The 27809-nt window shown below is 42.1% G+C and overlaps 1 protein-coding gene across 1 annotated transcript in view; it reads left to right on the plus strand.

Annotated features, from left to right (window-relative positions):
* npffr2a (neuropeptide FF receptor 2a) overlaps window positions 1-23313 on the plus strand; it is a 36063-nt gene extending 12750 nt beyond the window's left edge. Inside the window, exons 3-4 of the mRNA XM_034091684.2 lie at window positions 6078-6177; window positions 20885-23313. Of these exons, the coding sequence (XP_033947575.1) occupies window positions 6078-6177; window positions 20885-21737 (953 nt within the window). The 3' untranslated portion in view covers window positions 21738-23313. The remainder of the gene's footprint in view (window positions 1-6077; window positions 6178-20884) is intronic.
* The last annotated feature ends 4496 nt before the right edge of the window (window positions 23314-27809 follow it).

Consider the following 27809-nt stretch of genomic DNA (forward strand, 5'->3'; position numbering starts at 1 on the left):
CTGCGATTACAGTGAGTGCACATCCACTAAATGGCATCATTAATCAACATATTGCATATTGGGTGCCAAGCCTAAACAGGTACAACATATGTTACACCTATTGCCTTTTAAAAAGAGAAGCATTAAAACAGCAGTGTAATCAGTCTGAATCTGGAACAGACCCTGGACATGGAGTTTGCTGAAATCCATCTGGCACAGTGCTTTGTGTAATTTAATCCCTCCAACAATTACATAATTTAGAATGAAATCCTACAAATATTATGACAAGCTTACAGCTATCAAAAAATAAATACAAATATTTGCATCAGATTTCCACATTAAAAAGGATGTAATGGTTTATTAAATAAAAAAAAATCTCTCCGGAAGTAAACAAGAAGAGATCTGCTTCCCAGTGAATTATATATTTTTTTTAAATAACCAAACAGGTCTGTCTGATATCTTTTGAGGTTTGGAATCAGTTTTCTTCAGCAGTGTAAACATCTAAATATCTTAAGTAAACCTACAGTAGAGTAGTGTCAAGTTTTTCACATCTGACTATTTTAAGTAATAAGCGAGCTCTGAAATCTTTACCTATACTGTTCACAAAATAAAATGTACTCTTATAGAAAAGAACATCAATCATGCATATTAATTCAACGGAGTAGAGTTACTTATTATACACATGCCCTAACATTTAGGGTGAAATACAATTGTATTTCGCATTCAGTGTATTACATTATTTGGAAATTCAAATGTTCTTGATGCAAACACATAAGTATAAAATACTACAGCTTTCATCATTTTAAAGCCAATATATGTGCTACAGAAAGCCTATGGGTTCTGCTCTAGGAAGGTCGTGGGGCCATTTAAAACCAAAGAGCTCCTTCCTTTAGGCGTATGTATATGTCAAGTTTATTTTCAAAATGTAGCCTTTTTGTGAACAAAGTTGACATTGTTACAAAGTTCGCTGAGTATTTAGCATGTAAATGGTCATCCCTTGTAGAGCATTATAATTGTAATGTTATGTGCCTTTTAGATTCAGCCTGACAGTAAAGGATGGATGCAGCGAGGCCAGCGAAACATTAGGCTTGGTCATGTGGCGACCAAGGAAATGTTGTTGATCTTTGTCCCTGATATGCCGATTTAATCTACATAATACAAGACTTACATAAAGTCAATGTTGTTGGTTTTCTATTGTGTCAAAATCATGATTTTAACTTTCAATCAACACAGCCATACATCTGTTCACCAAATGTTGACATGTGTTGATTTGTTTTAGTAGCATGATGCATGCCTAAGCAAACATACAGTAAGTGCAGCTCCTGGCCAGTGAATGAGGTGAGATGCAGAACAACACTACAGACATGCACACAGTTGTCAAAGTCAGCCAAAAACAAGGATTTGTTTTTTTATTCCTTCCAAGAAAATGAAACTTTGACGTTTTTGAATATCTATCTTTGCACAAAGTTTTCAGACTGCGTCCTGAATGTGGAACTAGCATCAGCTAAGAAAATCTTTCCGATCGCATCTTTTTCTATTGGATTGTCCTTACTGGCTGCAGGCAACAGCTGGGGAAGAACCTTGGTCAGTCGCCATGTTTCTGTTTATTCTGCATTTAGGAACCGCTGATATGTGAAGTTGTAAGGAGCTGTTTTTCGTATAATACCTACTTATTTCACTATTTAAAGGTCCCAAATAGGTTGGCAGCTGTCTGGATGAAGATAGCCAGAACGTTCCTCTGTCTTACGGCAGCCTATGTGCCGGGTTGTAACAACCTGCTGCTGGCTATATTTCCAGTAAGTTTCAAAGTGCAAATGCAGGAGGAAAGCCTGCGATAGGCGTCTAGGAAGCATTAATGCTCAACTCCCTGTTAACATTTTAATGAATATCCACTTGGGATTCAAGTGTCCTGTGCCTTCAACACAGGAAACGACACACTGCCTCCTATAAATAAAACATTAAACATCATGGTTTTCCTTCAAACACACAATCTTTCCATCAAACAACTTGAGTTTTACATTACATTACATTACATTGCATTTAGCTGACGCTTTTATCCAAAGCGACTTACAATAAGTGCATTCGACCAACAAAATACAAACTTGAAGAAAACAGAATCATATAAGTACATCAGGTTTCATAGAGCTAAACATTTCAAGTGCTACTCAACTGGCTTTAGGTAAGCCAGTCCTTTATTAGTATTAGCTTTGTTAATAGTTCTATTGCTCGAAGTGGAGTCGAAAGAGATGGGTTTTCAGTCTGCGCCGGAAGGTGTGTAAGCTATCTGCTGTCCTGATGTCAATGGGGAGCTCATTCCACCATTTTGGAGCCAGGATAGCAAACCCACGTGTTTTTGCTGATGGGAACTTGGGTCCCCCTCGCAGTGAGGGTGCAGCGAGCCGTTTGGTTGATGCAGAGCAAAGTGCACGTGCTGGGGTGTACGGTTTAACCATGTCCTGGATGTAGGAAGGGCCAGATCCATTTTAGTTGCCAAAACCAGAGGTTAAGGGGATGTTAAGGAGAATAAGTTGGTGCTTGTGAAAGGCTCAGCTGTGAAAAATGCTGTAGTTTGTCATGTCCCCAATCAAACCACAGCCTGTCATCTGTTTATAGTCTAACAGGCCATCCTGTCAGCAAAAATGCAATGAAAGTGCACTTAAGAGGTAATCCAACAGTTATCAAGGAAAGAAGTAAGCACTACTCACTTCAAAAATGATGTTAATCAAAGTTGATTCACTGTTGGGAGGCAATTGGACAAAAGCTTCAACAAAATGAATGTAATCATTTCTTATTGTAATGCACGAGACAATAATAGCAAAGAGTAAACCAGAAACTTTTAAATAAATCTGCTCCGTGGTCAAATGTGTATGTGTAGCTTAATTGAACATTACATTTACAAAATGAGTTATTTGTAGTTTAAAGGTTTTCATATTCATTTGCCGAAGATCCTCTTATCCCACCTTAAATCTCAGTTTTTTGCATGTACGCATTTAAAAAAAGTAAAACTTTTCGCATTCACACAGAGAATAAAGATATTAAATGTCCAGTAGTCAAACTTTTGCAATAACATATTGTGCATATTCATACATAATGTTGTTTTCAATGAGTGAGAAGATGTGCACTTTAGACTTTAGAACTAGCAGCTTCTATTGTGTGTATATATATTTAAAAAGTAACAATAAGAGCTGTACCGATTTGCTATTAAATGCAGTCCTTTGAAAGGTAATTTGTTCACCCAAGTATGAATGTGACATATAGTAGAGATGTGACAGGAGGGGGAGGGGAAGCAACATTAATCATTCCAGTTGACTGGCATTTGCAAACTTGTCCTACATCTGATCATCCGACCAAACTGAGTTTTAAGGAAAGAAAGGTCTCCTTCAGGGAGTAGAGCAAGATATACAGTAAAGGAAAATATGTAGTTTTTAACAAATAAGCAATGTTGCTATCTTGAAATGGAGTTCCTGCCAGAAGCAGTCAGAGAAGCACTTCTCAAATGTAGCAGAGAGGGAATAACAGAAAAAGTGATGCCTGCTAAAAAGAAAGGGGATGGCAAGTCAGGCTCTGCGGAAAGGCACAGACTTGGTATCACACAATGTAAATTGAACTCAGTGGGCTGTGAAGCACTGTGTCAATCAGAGTGTGAGCTCTTGAAGTCTACCAGCATTCCCACCAGGAAGCTTTGTGATGACAGCCTGATGTATTTCAGCACTAGGGAGTGGACATTCAGACAGCCAATGACATTTGCCCGGGTTATGAATCACAGTCAGACAGGACAGTGTACTTCTCAAAAGTGCACACCAGTTAGAACGACAAGCATCAAAATAGAAGAAAAGTAAAGACTTAAATATCCTCTGGGTGACATGTTTATCAGGGACGTGATGTGTTTGGCCGCGTATTGGCTCAAAATAGAAAAATAAGTGATGTCAGATTGTTGGGTGTCAGACTGGACACCCAACAATCTGCTTTTGTTTCTCAAAGAAAGCATTTATCTTGAGCAACATTAGGATATTTAATGTTCTAATGGATCTGAATCACTGCTTAGTGATCTCTTGCAATTTATGAACCCCATGAAAGATGCATCACAAGGAATACATGAAAGGGACACTGTTTATGATATGATGGTTAATGGGCCTGCATGATCACAAGCTTAATAGACAACATGTGACTTTTTATTATAGTTAATGTTTTAGCTAAATTCATTGAAAGGACATCAAAGTAATCTCTGTGAAATTAATAGTTTTCTGTCAATGTTTTACTATTATACATATACACATGATGATATAGCTTTTTAAATAGTTTTTATAGCTTTAGACATCTTCATGGGCTTTGCAAAGAAAAAAAATCAAACATTAGTAGATAATTGTTTTTCACTTGACAGGTAGGGGATTCAACAAATGGCAATCTGGAAAATAGACAAATGTACTTTTACCTGTGAGTATTAAAACAAGTTCACATTTGATATGTACATAAATAGTACGAATTGTTTTTAGAAAAGGTTTTGAAACAATTTAAATTCAACTTACTTAAAACAACCAAGAATCATAAGTGCTATGTTTGTAACCGTTATCGTGTTAGTGGGAGGTTGCAGAGAGATTGGTGTTTTCTCCCGAGAAGACATTTTTGGAAAGAATTATGGCTCAGCTGTAAGTGAAGGTTTCTCATTTGACTATTTGCAGTATGTTCCCCACAAAACAAAGAAGGTCAATATAAGTAAAAGTTACTACTAATGAGCCAAAGTTTCAGGAGAATTGTGAATTTGTGTTAATAAATACACTGTTTATATTTATCATCTCTAATTAACTGGGCATGCTTTGAAAGGTCAGCAATGATTAGCAATATGCATTTTAGACATCCCTCATATCCCTCTATTTCAGCCCTGTTAGAGAAACGTGGATTTTGGGCCCTTAGCTTGAAAAAGAAAAAAAAGAGGAGGCGGAGCTAATGCCTGATCAGAATTCTACCGTGATAGAGCTACATTCTGCCGTGATTAAATGCCATATCATGTTCCAAACCACATCAAGGATTATTTCTGAAACAGTATGGAGCTCAAATGCTTTTCCTATTGCGGGTTTCCCACAAGGTGAGTTTCTTTTTTTACACATACTCTCTCCAGTACAGGTTAGCTCTGAGTGTTAGCGATGCTTGCTAATGTAAACAAAGACCATATTACGGCCAAAACACGTCGTGCATTGTTTCTGATGGCACTGTTTCTGAGAGATTTGGGTACGGAGGAAAAGAGAGAGGGTTTTGTTTTCTGACACGTTGTGAGTCTCCTTGCCCACAGGGACATTATTTATGTATAAAGGACATTAAAAAGTGCATTTTGCATGATAGGAGACCTTTACATAATTATAATGACCTGTTTACTGACTAGGGATGTCAGAAATCAAGAAATGTATTATTTTGTAGCAATACCAGTGCAATTCCACATTTCGATAACAAATTGTTAACACAGAATTTGTTTTAAAGAAAAATATAAATCCTGTGCTTTAACATCCCACATCCCTTTTTTCTTTACCCGTTTGCATACTTTTTTTCATAAAAAATGTTTTACAAGACAACATTGAACACATCATGGTCATGCTATAATTAACCATTGCCGAAAGTTCTTATCACTGAATAGAACATGAACACAACAAAGTGCAACTCTTTTGAACCTCGCTCCACTGGCTGCTACAAGTAACATTATCAATAATCCTTCGGCATCTGTCGACCACCAAACCCCTCCCCTAAAAAAAGGGATACTTCAGAAATGATGTATTGCTCTCTCATAAATCTGTGGGACTCACAAGAGACAGATTAAATGATTTAAAGATGGAGCAGCAATGTCTAGCCCTCAGTATTAGTGAAGCTCTGAACACATTTGAAGTCTCTGTTACTTTTGAGTCAGCTACAATAAGACACAAACACTGTCAGCATCTCAGCCCTGATAAAGAAGGCTAAACACGTTTTAGACTTTCCCCCCTCAAGACAGCTTAATTATATATTGTTGCAAAAGCCTCCCAAATACTCTAATGTTCTTATGTGAATGTGCTCGAGGCAGTCTGATTTCGTGCACTGATGTTTTGTTGCGACGTGTTGTTCTTGTCCAACAGGATGGCCTTTCGGAAGCCTGGTCTGCAAGATGAGCGGCATGGTCCAGGGGATCTCCGTGTCAGCATCCGTCTTCACTCTGGTTGCTATTGCTGTAGACAGGTACAGTGGCTGTATTTCACTTTTACTGCTACATGTAATATGACAGAACATTTCCTCTATCCAGCATCTTTCACACTTGAATTTCCCAAGTGCTTTATGTGCAAAAGTAAACAGCAGCAACCACTCCGAGAACACAAACCTTCCCAAAGGCGTCACAACCCGATTAATTTTCCTGACTAAGTATTCTAATCTCAATTTTCAGTGACTGCCTTTCTGGAGCCTTCTGTATTTATCTTTTTTTGTGATAGGAAGATATGTAAGAATGCTCCAGAATTTCTTTTTAATTTGATTTGGCTGAGAGGAAAGCTAACAGCCTTTATCAATTTTTTGGGTGTTAAATCCAAAATGAGTCCTAACATTTCTTCTTGGTAAAGTGAAGTGATAGTTTGATGGCATCATATTTGTGAATTTTCTTTCCCATTTTGGAACAATGTTTAAAAAGAAAGTCTTCATTAGTGAACCTTGAGTTCAGAATATTTAAAAACGGATGTGTTCCCCAAGGTTCCTGCTCACCTTAGATACATATATGTTTAAACCTCACTCAAAAATAAAGATATATTTTAAAAGTTTAAAAACAAAATCAGCACCACATCGTCTTTTTTCCCCTTTACATAATTGTCCCCTTATAAAGACAGCCCAATGAGGATGTTTGTACAGCCTTCTCATCTTTATGGGCTTGTCCTCTTTTCAACCATTGTGCTGAATTGCCTAATTGCTGTTCATGCAGATGACACCAGCTGGCTCTTAAAGCCACGGCCACACGAGGATGAAAACGGTCGTTTGCGTTACGGTTTAGTGTCATATAGACCGTTCGGCCACACGAGGACGACCGAATACGGCACTAAACGACTGCGGAAACGATAACGGGTCCCAAGGTGGATAGAACGGCATACGCAACGCTCTGGGGGGTCCAACAGCTCCGCGTGTACGCCCTATACGATCATTTTCTGATAATGATGAGGCAATAGCCCCGCCTCTCCCCACCTCTGCTGCTCACCCCCGCGTCAAAGTAAACTGCACACTGAATTCAGATTATTTATCTTTCTCTCGATATGGACATAAACGCGAGTGAAGTCTAATCTGACAGGACGGAGACACCTCTCAAACTACCTAAACTGGTTATAAATATGTTTATTTTTACTGTCGGCCGGGTCACTCATTACTGGATCAGCTGCTGCATGAAACAGACACTGACACTGTCCAAAGAGAGGGAGGAAAAAGAGAGGCTCTGTGTATTTTATTATTATATAGAGTAGTTATTCATTTGTTTTAAAGCTCAATAAATAACAAAGAAGACCTTTGACCGGCACTTTTATAATTTTGTCGGACGATTTAAACTTTAATACACGTTGACTGGTGAACAACTCTGCCCGGTTCCCTCGGCCCCCACCGCGGAGAATAAACAGAAGGGCAACCATGACAACCATGCTTCTTCGCTGCTTTTGTGGAGGAAGTTACAGCGCTACGTACATATGCATATGTACTGCAGCTTCTCCAGCGGTTGGAGCTAAACGGAGCTGTCTCGTGTGGACAGACACTATCCGGATGACTATTGCGTGTGGACGGAAGCTTTTTTGCGATTGCGTTTGCGTTAATCCTATGCGTTTAGCCGTTTTCGTCCTCGTGTGGCCGGGGCATAATAAAGCATGCAGAACTGTCACCAATTGAAATTACCTGAGGGGGTCTGTGCCTCTAGAAAGGAAAATAATTTTAAATGCTTTGATACAAAAGGTCAACGTCACCGTCCATCAGGCAGAAAATTAGAGTTAGATTTGAATTGATGAGTGGATAAAGGGCATTTTGTCTGCCCTATTGGCCGTTGTATTAATTAACGGAAAAGCCAGATCCTAACAACTGTATCTATTCATATGTGAGTTTATTGCTATCATACCATCATACCTAACATAATCCCCTTTTTCCTCTTATCTTTAACATCAACACCATGTATTGAAATTGATCAGCCCAGATGTCTCTGCATGCGTGTGTTCTTAAACTACAAATCAAAAGATCCGAGAGCTCCAAGCAATAAACCTTCTCTCTAACATGGTAGTCATCAGTTCTGTCTACTGTCAGTTTCTAATCTAGTCTGAGAGCAGACACATGCAGCTGCCTATAATTACACCATGCTTCACGGCACGCAATATCTGATGATGATTTCGACTTTTTGAAAGCTTCCTGTCCTCTTTCCTCCGAACAAGGATGTGTATATAGAAACGGATACAGCATTGGAGGTGGGGTCCAATTGATTCCCAATAAAGACACTCAGTGGTTCATGAAACCAAAATGGCCCTTATCTCCCACATCCATTGGACCCATTGAGAGAGTTAATTGCTAATTTGACAACTTTTAGGACAGAATGTTCCAAATAAGGCCGTTCCAAGTTTTCGTGCTGCAAAGGCAATATAAATGTATGCATATAATTAAGTCTGTATTAACACAATAATAATTAGGGATGCACGATATTGGTTTTTTGAAACCGATACCGATAACTTCCTGCTTCTCAAGACCGATACCGATAACCGATAACCGATAATAATATAATATATATATATTAAATGTACCTGTATTTTTTGCACACATGGTGGTAAAAAAAAGACTAGTAGTGAGCAAATGACATGAACATTACTACTATGAACAAAACTAACCCTGGGGTCGTCTCTGGCAAACTTCTTGCCTTTTTCAAAAGCCTCGTCGATAGCGATAGGTAAAAGCCCCGGTGCCTTTGCAGCTGGCTTTGGATTCGCCGCTTGTTTAGCAGCGCAGGCGTCTTCGTACGCTTTTAACACACAATCGTAGCGATGGCGATGTTTCAGGTGACTAATCAGGTTGGAAGTATTATAGCTCATTGCCTTTTTCCCTCCTCGTGGAACTTCTGCATTGCATTTGTTAATACAAATAGCAAGCGAACTATCTAACTCTGAAACTTTAAAATAGTCCCATACTACCGACGACATGTTTGTTTACTGTCCTGGCTTCACGGCCGCACACCATTTACGTCACAGCCAGGCATGAGTTAGGGAGCGCTGGATTTGTGGAAAACTCCCCTCTTCCTAAACCACTATACCACACTACTGGCAAAACGGGAGGAGCCGAGTGAAAAACAAGCGCCCCTCATCCCAATCCACCCACACCGCAGTATTTTTTTCTTTTTTTTACCCAAAAAATATATTGTATATTATCGGGGCTATTAATACTTTTATCGGGTTTATCGGGATGACGTCATAATTCCTAATATCGGACCGATAATTATCGGGCCGATAATTATCGTGCACCACTAATAATAATGTACACTGTTTTCTGCCATTTCTCCTCCGATTAAGAAACTCTTAAGCCTAAAGTCTTCCTCCCTGCTTGGAGCTCTCTTAATGGCTAAGAAGTTTGAAGATGAATACATGTTGTATTTAGGCCCAGTCCACACGGAAACGAAACAGAGAAGAAGATGAAAACGAACCTTAGTCGTTTTCAAAAAAGTCTTTCCAAAAACCACGGCACATTTATTGTGGCAACACCAAAAACAACACAAATGATGAGAGGCTGGGCGAGGGGAAAGGATCCCGGCGAGAGTCTCCCCACAGGAGTCTTGGAGAGAGTGGCGAAGGCCCCTTGACTCCTAACCCTAACCCTGGGCAGCTGGGCTTAAGTAGAACCTGGGCTCTGGCCAGGTGTCCCCAGTTATGCTGATTGTCTCCTCAGCTCCACCCCCATCAGCTCCACCCCCATCAAAGGACCTGCAACACACACGCACACCACTAACAGGCCACAGGCTCTGGGGCCATCACAGCCCCCCCCCCCCCCCATAAAGTCAGGTCTCGCCAGGAGAACGTGTATATGTGGCAGCTTCCAGGTAAAGTCAGCGTCAACCTGAAAACCCTGAAAACAGTATTTCCGGTCTCGAAGTTTTCATAATAAAACCGGAAGTATTCCCCTCACTGTCAAATGATTACACAGTGATATCTGCATTACTCATCCACTAAAAAACATCAGTTTATCTTTGTTAATTACACAATATTGATTGGTTTAAATTGTGTACAATGCTCTTGTGTTTTTAACCTTCGTTTCGGAGAAACAAATAGTTATTATGGAGTTTAGACACTACAGAGTTTCCGAAGACACTACACTACCCAGAATCCCCAGCTATCGTTTGGGACTACAACATCCGCCTTGCTTTACAAACCCCGTGATTAGTCCTCAAGCTCTGTGATTGGATGTTGGAGTGGCAGTGCAACAAGGTTACGCCGAGCGTCAACAGCTCTTTGAAATGGAATGGAACCACGGCAGACTATCCAAAACTGAACTCGGACTCGGACCCCCCCCCCAGAACTACACATGCTGGCTATTGTGTGTTACACAACATGTTCTATGGCACGTCTCTACTGGGAATTGTAGTTTTATAAGACGTTTTCGTATTTCCCACAATTAGAAGTTGCAAGTTATAAACTGTGTACATCCCTGGAGGTTTAGGGGATACCAAACACATTGGTGTTAACTAATTTAAAACATATAATTAATAAATGGGTGAAAATTGCTTGTACCCATAATGGCCAGCATTAATATACCTACATGACAGCTAAGGTTAGAAAAGCTTTATTTAACAGCTGGTCTTATGTTTGTGACCCCTCCTGTTGTTCATTGATAAGCCTGAAACATGCACTTGTCAAGGTTCAGAGGCACATTTTGCAAATATGGCAATAGCCATCGATCATCATAAGATAAAATATACTTTATTGATCCCAAGTTGGGAAATGTTTTTGTTACAGCAGCATGTACTACTTTGTTCTACTCCACTACAATTCAGAGGTTAACCTGGTATTTTTACTCCAATACATTTATTTTTGTTACTTTGCAGATTCTGATTAATGATATGAAATATAAACAACCCTTAAATCAGACTTTAGTTACACCTGAGTAAAATTCAGGGAAGGTGCTTGTCAAGTGCCAAAATTAACTATGCAATATATTAGACGCTAAGTACTTTGTCAGACTTAATATTTTTATGTAGATACCCCCAAAGCTTTTTTCTTGTTCAAAAGAAGACCTTAACTTAAAGTATTATTTAATGTTTAAATAAAGCCTTATTAGTGTGTCTGTTTTGCACATCCTCCTATTAATATCTTTGGACGTCCTGCACTAAACTGTTTTATTGTAGAGATCACTACAGTATCTTCTTGATATTTTATATTCTATATTTCTATCATTGACCTTCTACTTTCCCCCTATTTTGTGTGTAGGCTACTCTTAGTATTTAAATGTTTTCATCAAATATAACATTCAACAACAAAATGCAATAATGTGCTTTAACCACTAGGCGGTAAGGGTTAAAAAAAACAGTGGTCTAGTTAATAAAACATAATAATATCAGCTATTGAAATTCTGATTCCATAGATGTGTCTCCCATCTCCCAAAACCCCTGACTATTCTCTCAACTCAGTATTTACATTCTTTAATTCAAAGAAAATCAGTAATATCTTTAAAGTCCTTTTCTATCAGCTGTGCACCGTTATGGTGTAAATATAACCTATCTACCAATTGGATCAAATATAAAAGTCAACCTAATTACTATTGATACTGCAAGGAGACGTATTGTGTGAAAATAAATTGAAGATGTTGTTTAATTGCTGATATATTTATGATCCACGTCACATATTCAGTTTCGGCGGCACTTCTTCCTGTTTGTCCAGAAGTCTTCTCATCAGGGCTCTATAAATAGAGAACTACGGCAGATGTGTAATATTTAATGCAGCCGAACCGTGTATTACAATGCCGTTATGTGATGACTTCCAAAGAGAAAAGCAAGAACACTCGGAATATTATTTTTTTTAATGTTTTCCGATTTCATATCGCATAAACACCATATCCCGACGTGCATTGCGGCTAAAACATCCAGGATTGTGGGTAGTATGGTGTTTTAGCCTATCAAAACCTCTGAAAAAAGAAATGTGTCTCTCAGAATCGAAAGAGAAATACCTATGGGTAAAACACAAAAGCATTGTACACAATTTAAACCAATTAATGTTGTGTAATTAACAAGGATAAACCGATGTTTTTTAGTGGATGAGTACTGCAGATATCACTGTTAAATCATTTGATCTTTGGTTTTATTCTGAAAACTTCGAGACCGGAAATACTGTTCTCATTCATAACACTCCGTTCGATGTCTCACTATGGGATGCGCCTCATCGCGGAGCAAACAGAAGCATCAATCTCATTACGCCAATCCTGATTGGCTGGTGATCTTGACGTCAGCGTCAGGGGAAATCACCCCCTATAAGTAGCTTGCGCCACGACGCATGCGTCATTCAAACACCTCTTCTCGCTTCAGAGCACATCTCTACAGTAGCCGGGCAAGCTTCACTGTCCACAGACTGAACCCAAATACCCATTTCGGTTGACGGGCGCTCGCCGGCTACTCCTTCTGCTTCGCAGGAAGACGGTAGTACTAACGCCAGTTAGTATTAAAATCGACCTTGCCCTTCTCTTCCCCGGAAAGTAAGGTAGGTCCGATTTTTTTAAGCTAGCAGCACACCTGTTGCTAGCTCGCTCCCTCTCTACCGACACCACGGTAGCGAGGACGTTTTTTCTTTTCTCTCCTCCACGGAGGGGAAAAGGATTAAAAAGGAGCATACTGCCACACCAGTCAGTATTCTCCGGGAATAAAAGACCCACACCGTCCTTTTCTCCGGATTAAGGACAAGGTGGTTTTATCTTTTCTCCCGTCCCACCTGTCGAGAGCGGGCCCTCTCCACGCCACGAGGCGGCCAAGATGGACGCCCCTCTCCCTCACACCAGAGGAGTCAGGGACTCGGTGGCTCGACTCTGCGGCTGCGGGTTGAAGATATCGGGCACAGACACACACCAGGTCTGTTCGTCCTGCGCTATCGACAACCCCGGCTCATGCGGACATTGCGTCCGCTTCACTGTTAAGAGCCTCCGCCGACGGTTAGCTCGACAAGCTAGCCTGTCGGAACAGGACCCCCCCCATGTCCACGGACCCGCCGACCGGCAGTCAGGACACGGGGGCGTCCGCCACAGAGAGTGAGCCCCTCTCTGTGTCGGTCTGGGGCTCACTATCTGCTATGGCTATAGAACCGGAATCCCGCGCCCTGGCAGGCCGGGACCCGGTGACGGCAAGACACGCGGGAACGGTTTCCCGCGCTCCACCAAGCTGGGGCTCCCGGTTAGACCTCACCATGGTCTCTCCCGCGGAGGATGTCCTCGGGCCTGACGACGAGGAGGACGAAGAGGAGGACGCCCTGGCGTTCCTCCTGTCCGAATCGGATGAACAGGAAGAGGACACCTTCATGTCACCGGCTCAGGCTGCAAAGCCTGAGGCAAGTGCTGTTCTCCCGGGCGATAGCACACCAGCTTCGCCCGGTCTGAGCATGGACCTGCAGGCCGTGTGTAAACGCGCTGCGGCCAGACTCAACGTCCCGTGGCCCGAAATGGCCAATGAGACCTGCAGGTCCCGCTACGAGGGAAAACATCTTCCCCAAGCAGCGGGGAAAAAGAGACAACTCCTTCCAGTTTTCCCGGAGCTGTTGGATGAGGTGTCGGTCTCGTCGAGAGACCGGCCCTTCAGCAACAAGGTCCCAATTCAGGGTGCCTCCTCCCTAGACTGTGACGGAATGGAGAAGCTCGGCCTGCTCTGCATGCCGCCCATGGAACCGCTGGTAGTGGCTCACCTTCTACCAAAGGTGGGCCCGTCACCAAGCAGGAACCCCACGCTGCCAGCAAAGTCGGACCGTTTTCAGTCAGCAATGACTGAAAAGGCCTACAAAGCGGCAGCGTTGTCCGCCAGGGCCCTGAATGTGTCCTCGCTGTTAACCGCCTACCAAGCGGAGCTCTGCGAGGACCGGGTCGGGTAACCCGGGGGCAGCCACTCTGGACGAGATGGCAGCGGTCACGGACATTTGTCTCTGTGTCCAACGCTGCGCCGTCCAGGCCACGGGCAAGGCAATTGGGATCATGGTGGTGCAGGAAAGAGCGAGATGGCTCAACCTCACCACTCTCCCAGACCGGGAAAAGGAGGATGTGCTGGATATGCCCATCGTTCCCGAGGGAATTTTTGGCTCCGCTCTCGCCTCCATGCAAAGGAGGTGTGAGACAAAGAAGAGGGAGGAAAGAGGCACTCCACCTCTGCCTCCCTCGAAGGGTCCAGCCGCTGCTCTCGCAGCAGCAGTCCTCTGCCCAAGCTGCCTCGAACTCTGCTCGGTTTAAAACACCGAAGACGCAGAGGTCGCCCCTCCTTCTCCCCTCCGTGAATGTGTTCCCGCCGCCTCGAGAGATGCCTAAACACCATCCTCAAGTCCGCAAAAACACATGTCACATGCTGATTGATTCCTCTGTCATAAAACATTTGCCGCTGACACATCCAGGCTTCAGGCCGAGGGCGCAGCTCAAAAAAATGAAAAGAAAATCAATAAAACCAATAAACAGCCCGCGAATTCTTCCCCTTTTGAGAGCAGCTACGGCATCTCTCAAAAGGCGGATTATTGACGGGTCTGTGAAGGCACCACCGCCACGCGCAGTGCCGGCTGGGGCTTTAAGGGCACCACCGTCACGCGCATGCGCAGTGCCGGCTGGAGCTGTGAAGGCACCACCGTCACACGCATGCGCAGTGCCGGCTGGAGCTGTAGGGCACCACCGTCACACGCATGCGCAGTGCCGGCTGGAGCTGTAGGGCACCACCGTCACGCGCATGCGCAGTGCCGGCTGGAGCCGTAAGCGTGACATCTCAGCTGGCTCTAAGGAGCATACAGCAGGAGATACTCATAACATCTGCCTGGGCTTCTCAAAACAGTTATACTTTATCTGTTTTCACAAGCCCAGAGAGAGTCAACCCATATTCTGGAGAGAGAGGCCCTCTCTCTCCTAGAAAGAAGGGTTTTATCTATAATGCCCGCCGAGCAGAGTCAGATTACGCAGACAAATGTCCTCGTAAAGCACCCGCTCAACATGGGGCTCATAATAAAACTAAACCCCGCGCGCCACGGCGTGCGGTGAGTATTGGTTATTATGTAATGCGTAGTGCAGTGACCACCAACTGGCGGCCCGCGGGCCACATCCGGCCCGCCAGACATTCTCATCCGGCACGACGGGGGTGACTGTGGCGTTGGCGGAGTGGTTACTGCGTTCGCCCCCCACCCATTTCTTTGTTTACAACGTCTCGTGAGTAAGGTGCAGTACCGGAGTCCAACAGAGAGGCAGCAGATGTGGGACAGTAGACTGCGTACTGCGAAACCTTCCCTCCCCTGAAGAAGAAGTGATCCTTCGTTATGAAGAGTCTGGTTAATGCGCTCTGCACCACAGCAGTAGCCCCGCTGCGACAGAGTCCAATAGAGAGGCTGGAGCTGCGGGACAGTAGCCTAGAAGCAGGGTTGGGTTGTAATGGAATACATAACGACGTTACGTAATCAGAATACAAAAATCAAGTAGGCTAACTGTATTCAGCTGGCGTTACATTTGAAAAACGAGTAATCTGATTACAGTTACTTTCGTAAACCTGAAGTGAATACATTTTGAAATACTTATTGGATTTATTGGTGGAAAAGTTTCCTCTCAAAATGTAATATTCATTACCGGCAGAACTGTGTGCACACTGCACGGCGCTGCAGCATGTCTGTGAGCGAGAGAGAGATGCAGCGTGTCTGTGAGGCCCCGCCCCCGCATGCAGATAAGAGAGAGAGATCTCTTTTAAAATATATTGAAAGTTAGAAACGGTGATGGTTAGATAAAATGTGCAAGATAACGTTTATGTATCATTTCTTTATTGTCGAAATGATGACATTTCATAACGGGATCAAATCAAAGTGAATGGCCTGCTACTGATGAATGCATGGGGCAAGTGACTGGAAAAAGTTTTAAAAGTTATTACATCGTTTCAGATAATAAATAATAATGATAATTCATTCTATTTATGGGCGCCTTTCAAAGCACCCAAGGACACCTTACAATGCATAACATATTCCAAGGAAAGGTTTTAAGACAGTACAAAGAATGCAGTCCGGGTGATGTTTTTTATGTGGGGTGCAGATGAGAGAGCTGTCCAGAATGACACCAAGATGTTGTGTTTGAGTTCTTGATAAGCCATGAAAACAGTAAAAGAAGTGTCTCCTGTTCACCAAAACATACCCATCTGTTATGGAAAAAGAAAGTATTCCAAAAGTAATCTGAATACTATTTATACAATTCTGGGCTATATAAAAATCGCTGGCCCGCGTTAGTGTCTATTAGTTACATTTCGGCCCTTGGACAAATGTAGTTGGTGATCCCTGGCGTAGTGGCACTACACCCGACTTTTCTAGTGCGGGACGCGGCTACGGGTGCTGTCCTTTCACGGAAGGTGGTCACCACGGACGCATGTCAGACAGGCTGATAGGGTATTTACGAAGGTCGCCCGGTGAGAGGTCTCTAGAGCAGAGACCTCCAGCGGGCGCACGTAAATTACCCGGAGCTTTTAGCGGTGTTCCCCACCCTAAAACGTTTCCTGCCTTCTCACAGAGGACACCATGTCCTCGTGAGGACAGACAACACGATATCGTGTATGAACCGCCAAGGGAGGTTGTGTGGTCCCCAGTCACACACACTGGCACACAAACTGATCCCTTGGAGCGGCAGACGTCTCCTCTCTCTGAGAGCGACACAGGTACCGGGAGTGATGCACCTCGGAACAGAACTACTGTCCAGAGGTGCACCACTCTATGCAGACTGGACTCCACATCCAAGGATCGTGAGTCCGCTGTGGGTGCGTTATGGCGGAGCTGCGTTAAATCTGTTCGCATAATGAAAAAATGCTCAATGACAGCTGTTCTCTTTAATGCATGATTTAAACGCACTGTTAGGCGGGAACACACTCGTACACGATTGACCTCCGGGTCCTCTGTACGCGTTCCCACCACTGGCTCTGTTACCCCCAACTCTGGCCAGAGTGAAGGAGCAACGCCACACACTTACTCTGATGTTTCCGCCCTGCCCGGAGATATATCAGCTGTTGTGCGGGCAGCCATGGCAGCCCCCACCACGCAGGGACAGATTGTCCCAGGCGGGGGGGGGGCGATCCTTCACCCACGCACAGAGCGCGGGGCACTATGGGCCTGACCCGTGAGTGGTACAATCTGAATACAGTGGGACTCCCTCAGAAGGTGATAAACACTATTCAGAGTGCGAGAGCTTCCTCCACCAGGTCTCTTTACGACTGTAAGTGGAGGGTGTTTGAGGAGTGGTGCCTTCAAGAAGGGCACATCTCTTTTCAATGTCCTGTCGGGGTGATTTTATCATTTCTACAGGACTTGATCGATAAACACAGAGCTTTCTCCACGATCAAGGTGTACCTGGCTGCTATTGATGCATGCCATGTGGGCTTTGAGGGTAAGACGGCTAGCCAACATCCTTTGGTTTGCCGTTTTATGAAGGGAACTCGCAGGCTCCTCCCTGTCTCCAGGTAGCTGGTGCCCTTATGGGACCTGGCAGTGGTTTTAAATGCACTCAAAATGACCCCATTTGAACCCCTGGAAGGAGCTGACATGAAACATCTGTCACTCAAGACAGTGCTGTTACTGGCCCTGGCATCCGCCAAGCGGGTCAGCGATATTCATTCACTGTCTGTACATCCCTCATGCACTCAGTTCGCCCCAGGGCAAACGAGAGTGTTGTTGAAACCCAACCCTGCCTTTACACCAAAGGCGGTTGGTTCGTGTACCCCAATTGACATTGAGGCATTTCCTCCGCCGCTGGTTTCCTCCGGGGAACAGCAGCAGGATCTGTTGTGTCCAGTCCGGGCTTTACACACATATATGGACAGATCAAAAGAGCTTCGTCTTAATGAACAACTCTTCGTGTCCTGGGCTAACCCTCACAAGGGTAAGCCTGTTACTAAGCAACGGCTCTCCCACTGGATTGTGGAGGCAATTGCTTTGGCCTATACGAGTCAGAATTTGCAAGCACCTTCGGGTCTGCGGGCTCACTCGACTCGGGCCTGGCTACATCCTGGGCTTTGTTCAAGGGTGTTTCCATCCAAGACATCTGTGCAGCGGCGAGCTGGTCCTCGCCGCTCACTTTTGTCCGCTTTTACAGGCTAGACGTCTCCGCTCCAAGCGTGGCCCGAGCAGTGCTGGGCACCTTGTTGAGTCGGGACTCCACCTGTTAAATTCTGGTTGATCGGTGATTTTCGAGATAAGCTCGTCTGGCAATACGGGAGCTACAGTATCCCATAGTGAGACATCGAACGGAGTGTTATGAATGAGAACTATAGGTTACTTACGTAACCCCAGTACTCAGAGTAACATGAAGTGAGATGTCTCACCAGACGGCCCTCCTTGCTATGGTGAAGCGAGAAGAGGTGCTTATTTTGAATGACGCATGCGTTGTGGTGCAAGCTACTTATAGGGGGTAAATTCCCTGACGCTGAGGTCAAGATCACCAGCCAATCAGGATTGGCGTAATGAGATTGATGCTTCTGTTTGCTCCGCGATGAGGCGCATCCCATAGTGAGACATCTCACTTCATGTTACTCTTAGCCCTGGGGTTACGTAAGTAACCTATAGTTTTCACCCCGTGAGGGTTGACGCTAACTTTACATGGAAGCTGCCGCATATACACGTTCTCCTGGTGAGACCTCAAATCATCTTCGTAATATCTATCAAACTAAAGATCCTACACATCCACTGGACGTGGATTCTAAAAGTACAATATAGACTTCTCGCTAGAAATCTAATCAAAAAGCATTTTAATGGCCAAACTATCCTACAATTTAGGATTTTACAGAGAGGGTTATTTGTGAATAAACGACCATCTGTCATGTTAGCATTCAACGGGAGCACTAGAGGTCGAAAACTTTAAAACGTGATTATAGGTCGTATTAAGCGCTTGAACAAACAACCTATTTGGTCGTAAGAGTTGGAGGACTTGTTGCTAAGAAAACATCATAATCCTAAAGGTTTATTTATATTTTCTCCAATTCGGTTTGACTAAAAATAACTACATGCTGTTCTTAAGTACAGAAGTCAGGAGGAAATCATAAATCAATGATGAATGCTGGTTTCAGACGAAAAATAACACCAATGTTTTTGAAGGAAAGTATTTTGTTAAGATACATTTTTAATTTGGTGGGACACATCCAAATTAGAGTGCATTCTTTTTTGTAAGTATAGCTACAACAAATTGCCTCATTTCCCAACGTATCAGGTAAGTATCTGGTAAAGGTCGAGAGCTCAGATGTCTCAGAAAAGGGCTTGTGGGAAAAAACCCTAAAGAAATTTTCAGCAAAGCAATACAAAAATTAGGAAGACTGGCCATAGGTTCGCGGATGTAGTTATTCATACTTCGATTCCGCTCTTCAAAGTGCCAGAAATGAAGAAAGATAGGTCTGACGTCAAAAGGAAGGGCAAAGAGCGTATTAGCTACACAGAGCGGTTCCATCTCACAGAGGACTACCGAGTCAACAGACTCTCACTGGATTGTGGCTTTCAACCTCAGACTTACATTGCTGCTAGCAGGGATGTCACATACTGCAGGGACACACTGCTGACACTTCAGAAGGAAATATACAGACAGCACACCGTATGAGCTGCTCATTTATACCAAAATGAACAGTAGACCTCTGTTCTAATTTAAATATACTTTTAGGTTAATCAGAGCTCAAATTCCTCAAAAATATGTAGAAAGCAGTTAAAAGAAAGAAGGAAAAAGGGTCCTTAAAAATCTCAAAGGTTCTCTGAGACATTCATCACCATTTAGTAAAAACAGCATGGTGTGCTTTTGTGCTCTTTCAAAAAGCACCACTTCACCATTTTGCACAGTTTGCTGCAGATATTATTTACCTTTTAATAACATTCAACACAGCCAATATACAGCAGTCATGGATCACAATGGCGATAATAAGAGAGGCTTGGATAATTATGCCCAAATTGTTTTGAAATGAGTCTAAAGTATTGTGCTTTGCAGCGATGAAAAGGGGAATCGGCAGAAACAGTCACGTCAATGTTCTCTATTGAAACCTGACCCCAAAGTTAGCGCAAATACAAATCAGTTTTGTCTATGTATGTGCTTTCACCTTGATCTTTTTATTTATTTAAATATTGTATGTCTCAGCTAATTATTCTAAATATACAAGTGGTAAGCAACAGTCACAAGACAGTCATCATTTTAGGAGGTGAAAGACAACTCAAAACAAAAATATGATACATATCTGTGTACTCTTTGTGTTTCTATGAACAAAGTGTATTTATTAAGATTAGAAGGACACAGTTGATGAAACATGCTGCTGTATTCCCAGGAAACACCGTATTTGTACAAATACAATTCCATTTAGTATCAAGGATTTTTGCAAAAAATATAAAAATTACATAAAATTACACAAATCAGGAAACCGATCTCTGATGCAATATTGACAGGACTCATGAGGTTTGACTCAAACGTTGACAGTTTAACAGTGTTTCTGCATTTGTATTGTTATATGCATTGAACTATGGGTTTATAGTTAGTCAAGTGTTGTCTGTTTACTCAATAATAAGGATAAAACAGGTGAATAACCACTGCTTTATACATATGACCTAGAGGTTTTGGATAACATCCCTTTGAATACTTATCATTATCAAGTAAATGTTCTTTGCGGTCACTCAACATTTGTGGAAAACATATTTTCATAAACAGGTTAAATGTCTACTTGAATCTTCCTGATCCCGTCCTTTTTTTCCTTATTTTCCTTTTGCAGATTCAGATGCATTGTCTACCCATTCAAGCAAAAGCTGACTATATCCACAGCCTCCTTGATAATAGTCATTATCTGGGTTCTGGCCATATCCATCATGTGTCCATCTGGGGTGATGCTACAAGTTACCAAGGAGCACACCATTCGGGTTTTACTGGGTTATGACAACAAAACAAACCCGTTTTATTGGTGCAGAGAGAACTGGCCAAACCAGGAGATGAGGAAGGTTTACACCACGGTTCTGTTTGCAAACATCTATCTAGCTCCACTTTCCCTCATAGTGATCATGTACGCCCGGATTGGCATCACACTTTTCAAAACTTCCGTTCCGACAGCAGGAAAGCTGGGCCATGAAAACCGGCACAATGTTTCAAAGAAAAAGAAAAGGGTGATTAAAATGCTTCTAGTAGTTGCTTTGCTTTTCATCCTTTCCTGGTTACCTCTGTGGACCCTCATGATGTTGAGCGACTACGCCAGCCTGACTGAGCAGCAGTACAGAATCATCAACATTTACATTTACCCCTTTGCCCACTGGCTAGCCTTCTTCAACAGCAGCGTCAATCCCATCATTTATGGTTTCTTCAACGAGAATTTCCGCAGAGGATTTCAAGCTGTGTTCAAGTTCAGCCTGTGCACGGCGGACGGACAGCGGAGGAAAACCTACTCACACAGGCTGCAGGGAAACTCTGTGCTCCCAGCTAACAACGCACAGACGTCCCTGGAGCCTATTTCTCTCAACAGTCTAGATAAGAACACTTCCAGGCGACTCAATCATGTCACTGAACAGGACTTGGTAATGGAGGACCTGGAGAAGGCTTCTTGCAGCAGCGGGGGGGTAACTGCAGTTTCCATTTGATAAAACGTTATCAAAGGTGTTCAAATCAAATGTCTGAAAATTGCCTGCATCATTGAAACATTATTCATCCAAAACCGCTTAGTAGTAGTTTGTCAAAGGCAATGAAGATACTTATCCTTGAAATGACATACAAAGCATTCATTTATTATTTGGTTTGTCTTGAAGCGGGCTACCTGCGATAAATATGTGTCCAAAACAGATGCCTAAATAACCAATCAAAAAAAATAGAACACTCATTTTGTTGAACACAGTTCCTTATCACCTGGAAGCCACATGTTGCACATATTGTGCCATGTTAAAAATGGACGCAGGTTGTGCTGCATGTTGGAATTGTTATTTTCAAAAAGGCGGAAAATCTTGTTGGATAGTGCGTCCTTTTTCAATTTGGATTGGTAATAAGTGCATTGATAACAGGCTACAGGCTTGCTCATGACATGCAAAACAAAAAACCTGTATACATGTATACAAATTAGGGCCGAGACTTTAACGCGTTAATTAAGATTAATTAATTACACAAAAATGAACGCGTTAAAAAAATTAACGCATTTTAATCGCACTTATTTTTGCACAGCGGAACGTTTCTCACTGGATGAGTTTCAGGCGTACCGATTATACTGGAGCACCAACTAACGTTCATGACTTCAGCATGGGACTTCAAACAACAACAAACCACGGTGAACAATAGTCAAACATGAACGAACAAGCTGATGAGACCGCTTTGGTCGGCCCCGTGGATGGGACATTTTGTTTTAAAAAACCCGGGGCCATCTAGTATTTAGCTCGGGCAATGAAGCCTCACCTGCTGGTTGCCCGATCGGGCAATCTATTATGCCAGTATCATGCATCTCGCGGATCTAGTAATGAGTGACCCGACAGTAAAACTAAACATATCTATAACTAGTTTAGGTAGTTTGAGAGGTAATTAAATTAGCTACGTGTGATATTCTAACCTGAAGTGTGTGTTTTGTTCCGCTCACCGCTGCATGTGGTTATGCAGAGCTGCGTGTCGAGTCTCGACTCGTCAGCAGCAGCTGATCTCTCTCTCCCGTCAAATTAGACTTCACTCGCGTTTATGTCCATATCGATCAGATCCAGCTAGTTCTAGGTAATGATATGACTACCTGCTTATTAAAAGACAACTACACAATAAGTGTCGCTATGCAACTGGATGAGGCCACAAAGTATAGCGCAGCATTATGCATTTGTTTACATGCCCACCGGAACCCCGAGGCATTACCAACAGATCAACGCACAATCAACCCATACAGCCACAGGACATCTCTTTCTCCACATTAAGCGTTAGACATTAGAGTTGACTATTCTTGTCTGTCACATACTCTTCTTGTCTGTCACATAAGTGGCGCAACTGAAGCGGTATTGCTCTAAAGGGAAATTATTTTGACCGAAGATATTTAGATTTGCCGGCTAACGGGAACTCTGACGTGTGCTTCGCGGATGCGCTCGGCTCCTCTCGACAGCTGCTCGGGTCTGCTCGGTCAGCTTCCGGATGAGGAGGCATTCGTTCGACCAACTTACAGTAGTTTAATTACAATCATTTTTAACAGGGGCCATAATAGTGTAAATAATGTTTGTTTTGGCAGTTATAACTGAATGTAATGTTTTCTACTTTTTTCCATCTGGGAAGGCATTTGCCTTCATCAGATGGAAAGTGTTTTGACCAACAACTTAAGTATTTCTTAAAGCTATGCAGGGCATGCAAGCGAGCAAACACAAACAAGAACAAACAAACAAGTGAAATGAAGAATACAATTGAATTTGTACAATATAATATTGTGGTGGTTCATCTTATAATTCAGTCTAGAGAATGCACCAGACAGCATCTAAGACCTGCAAAAATTTAAAAATGTCTAGGGGGACGGAGGCCCCCCAGACCCTTCGTGCCATTTTGTCCGCATGCATTTTTCAGGGCAATCTCTATTGGGCTCAGGGCCATCTGTAAATTAGCTTAGATGGCCCTGTGCTTAAAAATGCGATTTTTAAAAATGCGATTTTTAAAAATGCGATTAATTTCGATTAATACATTACAAAGCCTCTAATTAATTAGATTAATTTTTTTAATCGAGTCCCGGCTCTAATACAAATCAATCAAACGTGTACAGCATGTACTATGATGTATGCAGAGCAGATTTCAAAAGTCAAGTCACTTCAACACAAACAATTCAACGTTCCTATCCGTATTATGGGATACAAATGGCATCTGGTTAGTAAATGTGAACATCTTGCCATTTTAACCAGGATTGCTCATTAGCATTTACCAACTGCAGGCTGCAGCTTTGACAGCATGCCGTTGGCTAACACTCACTGAGAACAAGTAATCATACGTTCATATAATTACTGTAATGTTGGACACCTCTGTCAGTGGCAATGTTGTTTCTCAAAATTCTACCCACATGTCTCAGAAACTAATGAGAAAGAAAATGTCTTTGAATTATGTTTTTCTTTCAATTAACTTCATTTCACTGAAGCGGTTTTTCCTTTGATAACAACATTTGTAATGTAAGTGATTTCTTTGAGTTTACTCATCTCATCCACCATGTTTCTGTTGATTGTGTTTTTAGACAGGTAAAACACCCATCAATATTTGGTACGATAGTCTTTTTTGAATCACTGAGAAAGGAAGGTTTACAGGGTTTGGAGATAATCCAGCAGATATCATTTCAAACCAATAGCACACAATGGAAATGTATATACTGACAGAAACTGTGAATTGTCACACCATTTAACAATGGAGATTGTTGTTAATATACAATATAAATTCCAAATTCTGACGATGTGAGCCATCTGTTTCAATTTAAATTTGTATTCTGAAATCTGCTCTGTAAACATGTACATTGGGTTTTATGATGCTGAATATAGTATTGATTATTCATGAATATCTCATGAGCCTCTTATGAATGTGCCATGTAAATCTCAGATAAAGTGTTTTGCTGTTATTTTATTTTGTATCTCTCTATGTCTTGTACAGTAAATGGGAAAAACGGTGGGCCTGCATTGGCCCCAAAATATGTATCGTCTGCTATAAGTATATGTTACTAAGTCTAAAGCTGAAATTAGAAGTGATATCTGTCTGTGTGAACTGGCTATAGTATTCTTGCTGGGTAGTGTACTGAACGACCTTTGTCTCCAGGCTGTTTTACATTATTTACATTTCTACAGTTGTTGGAATCAGTAAAATGTTCTCAAAAAGGGGTCCATTTTTAAAAATTGTGCAGGAAAGACATAACAATTGTAAAGTAAAACCAACCTCAAGGGACATGGTAAACTCCGGTGGCCATTGGATGCCTTTAGCTCTTCAATCTGTACGATGGAAGTGTAGTCGTGATCCTGCCCTGTTCATAAGAACCTTAACAGCTCGGTTCGATCAACCTCTCTCAGCTTGTTGTAGCAACACCTTGTATGAGAAAACGAAAAAAATATCTGCACTAAAGGTTAATTGAAGGAAACATAATATTGATTGTTCAGAGTGAAGCCGTGTTTAGCCAAACAGCTAAGAAAAAGCTAAGGACAAAGGGGAGTTTTAGTGGAAACCTGCTTTATGAGGAGGAAATAGTCAGAGTAAAAACTCAGACAACAAAGACACACTGATTGTGGTGGAGACTGGGCACTTTAAAACACATTTTGTCTGATTCTCCTAATTTAGGAGTTTTCATAACTGCAAATTGTGCAACTACCAACCGAGTCGCAAATCAGTGCTTAATCAGAGAGAAGTTCCCAAAAGCATTGACATTAGCAGTGTGAGAATGATGCCAGCAAGTTCTTAAATTATTTTCTACTGTAAAATCGAATAGCTCTTTTGTGACAATGTGCTATACTATATATATTTTTGACAGGTCGATAAAATTATTCAATTTGAAGGTTGTAATGCAGAGTTGAAACTAAGACCCTTCACATCTATTTTCTCAGGCTTTCAGCCAAATGTCTTCAGTGTCTGGCTGCGCTCCATTTAAAATGTCCACTGGAAATGTGTCACAAGTGGAGCATCTGTTGTTAAGCCACGTTTTCTAGACACCTTCATTTTGTACCACAGTTATATAGCGGCTCATTTAGGTGCGTAAATGCTGTACTTAGTCATGACAAGCTTTAGTAGTTTCCATATTTTTCAGTCATTACTTATTTTATATTTCAAAACAGCCAATTGCACAGAAAAACTGCTGACATTAACTTGTAGTTGTTTAAATGTGGTGATTATAAAGTTATAATTTGTTTTCTAAGTGCAGTTCAGCAGCTTTGTATTGATTGCAGAGCAACATGGTATTTATGAGACGCCATCAATGTTTAATCTCGCTGTACTATCTGACGACAGCGATCATTGGCTGGTAGTCTGCTTGTGTGAGGCGTGAAAGGCGGGTACAAGTGATGCCTTAGCCAGCATTTACAAATATATTTGACACTTGTCATTAGCAGAAACCTTCAATCTGGACAAGTTGTCCACTAAGATAATCATCCCGTTCATTGAACAGCAATAGGAAACCTGGGGAAAGCTTTTTACCACTTTATGGCTGCAAGTTATGAATTGTTAGACTAAATTAGTCTCAATCAATGTTAATTTGTGAAGAATAAAAAAATAGGACTTGCCATGTTCATCTACTGTATGACGTCAATACATTGTTTTAATTGGCATAAAAAAGGAGACCGTATATTTTACACATCAGGTATAATGCGGCAGATTACAACTAGGAGGATTAGATTAATTTACTCTAATTAAAGTTGACAATTAAAATCGTGCCCTCATTGGTCATGTGCGCGTTCGTGTGTGTTGGAGGAGGGGCTCTGTAAGGAAGTGGCAGATTTCTTCCGGCTGTGTATTTTCAAATTCTAGCGCGCTCGAGCTGGTTTCTCCAAAATTACCTACCCCACCTTTTAGTCAACCAAAACAAGATGGACAGGGTAAAGTTGACGATACATAATAAAAGAAAAAAAAAGGCTGATTAAAATAAAAGCTGACGAAATGAACACAAATCTCAATGCTTTCAAAAGAAATCCCACAGGGATCAGGAAACAAACTGCCATTTATTCAGGGGACCTCTTATGGCACCAGACATGGCTGCTAAGAGTTTCCTAACACCAGCCAGCCTCCGTACTGAACTCACACCGGTGAAACCTTTCGGTCACCATTGCATGTATTAACGCATCAGCGTTAATACATGCAATGGTGACCGAAAGGTTTCATGCCTCCCTTTTGGGTGACCCTGATCTGATCCTCCTTTTGAACAGCCAGTTCACATACACCGCTGCTCACCTGGGGCAGAGTGCTATTATTTATTATACATTCTGACTTCCTCTGATATTCTGCCGTACCGACCATCTGGAAACCTGGTTCATAAATCCAGATTTTAATTAGATGCCATTGTTGGCTACTAAAGAGTGCATTTGTGTGTGTTAATTGTACGCTACAACGTATTGTGGGCGAAATGCCATGGTAAAGTGTAATTGCATTTCATTTAATTTTTCAGAATCTATTCAATGTGATTTAGCTTCTTGAAATTTAATTAAGATTTATAATTACCAGCTCAGAAGTTGTACCACTAACCATACATCCATCCTCATTCACAAGCCTCACAGTCACAGCTTAAAAACAACAGGAAGCCATGTTAGTTTGTTCCCATTTTAGCTCACAGTTCCCAAAATATACCTTTTATAATAATGTTGGTTATGATTGGGAATCATTGCCAACACTACTGTATCCCCGAGTTTTGGTACAGATGTTGTAACTAAATAAGCAGGAACTGCTCCATGCAGTTAACTTCAAAAAAAGAAAAAATGTTGAATTTGTTTTCTAACAGCCGTTATGTGTTTCTGGCTTTCAAGCAGCAACCTTCATTCATTCCTGTCAAATAGTTCAGAGGTAGGCTATTTACAATACTTTTAACACCTCCAGACTCTTGATGGACTTCAAAGCATTGCTTGTTGGGAATCATTCTGGCACAAACAAGATGTTGAGTGAATGTAATTAATTTGTACCTTTTGGTGCCTGTGGTGAAAAAAAAAAACTTCTCTCTGCTTCAAAGTATGGACTTATTATTGTGATCTTCTTTTGGGGGGATCTAGAGC

This window comes from Pseudochaenichthys georgianus, chromosome 9 (genome assembly GCF_902827115.2).
Source record: "Pseudochaenichthys georgianus chromosome 9, fPseGeo1.2, whole genome shotgun sequence".
NCBI lineage: Eukaryota > Metazoa > Chordata > Actinopteri > Perciformes > Channichthyidae > Pseudochaenichthys > Pseudochaenichthys georgianus.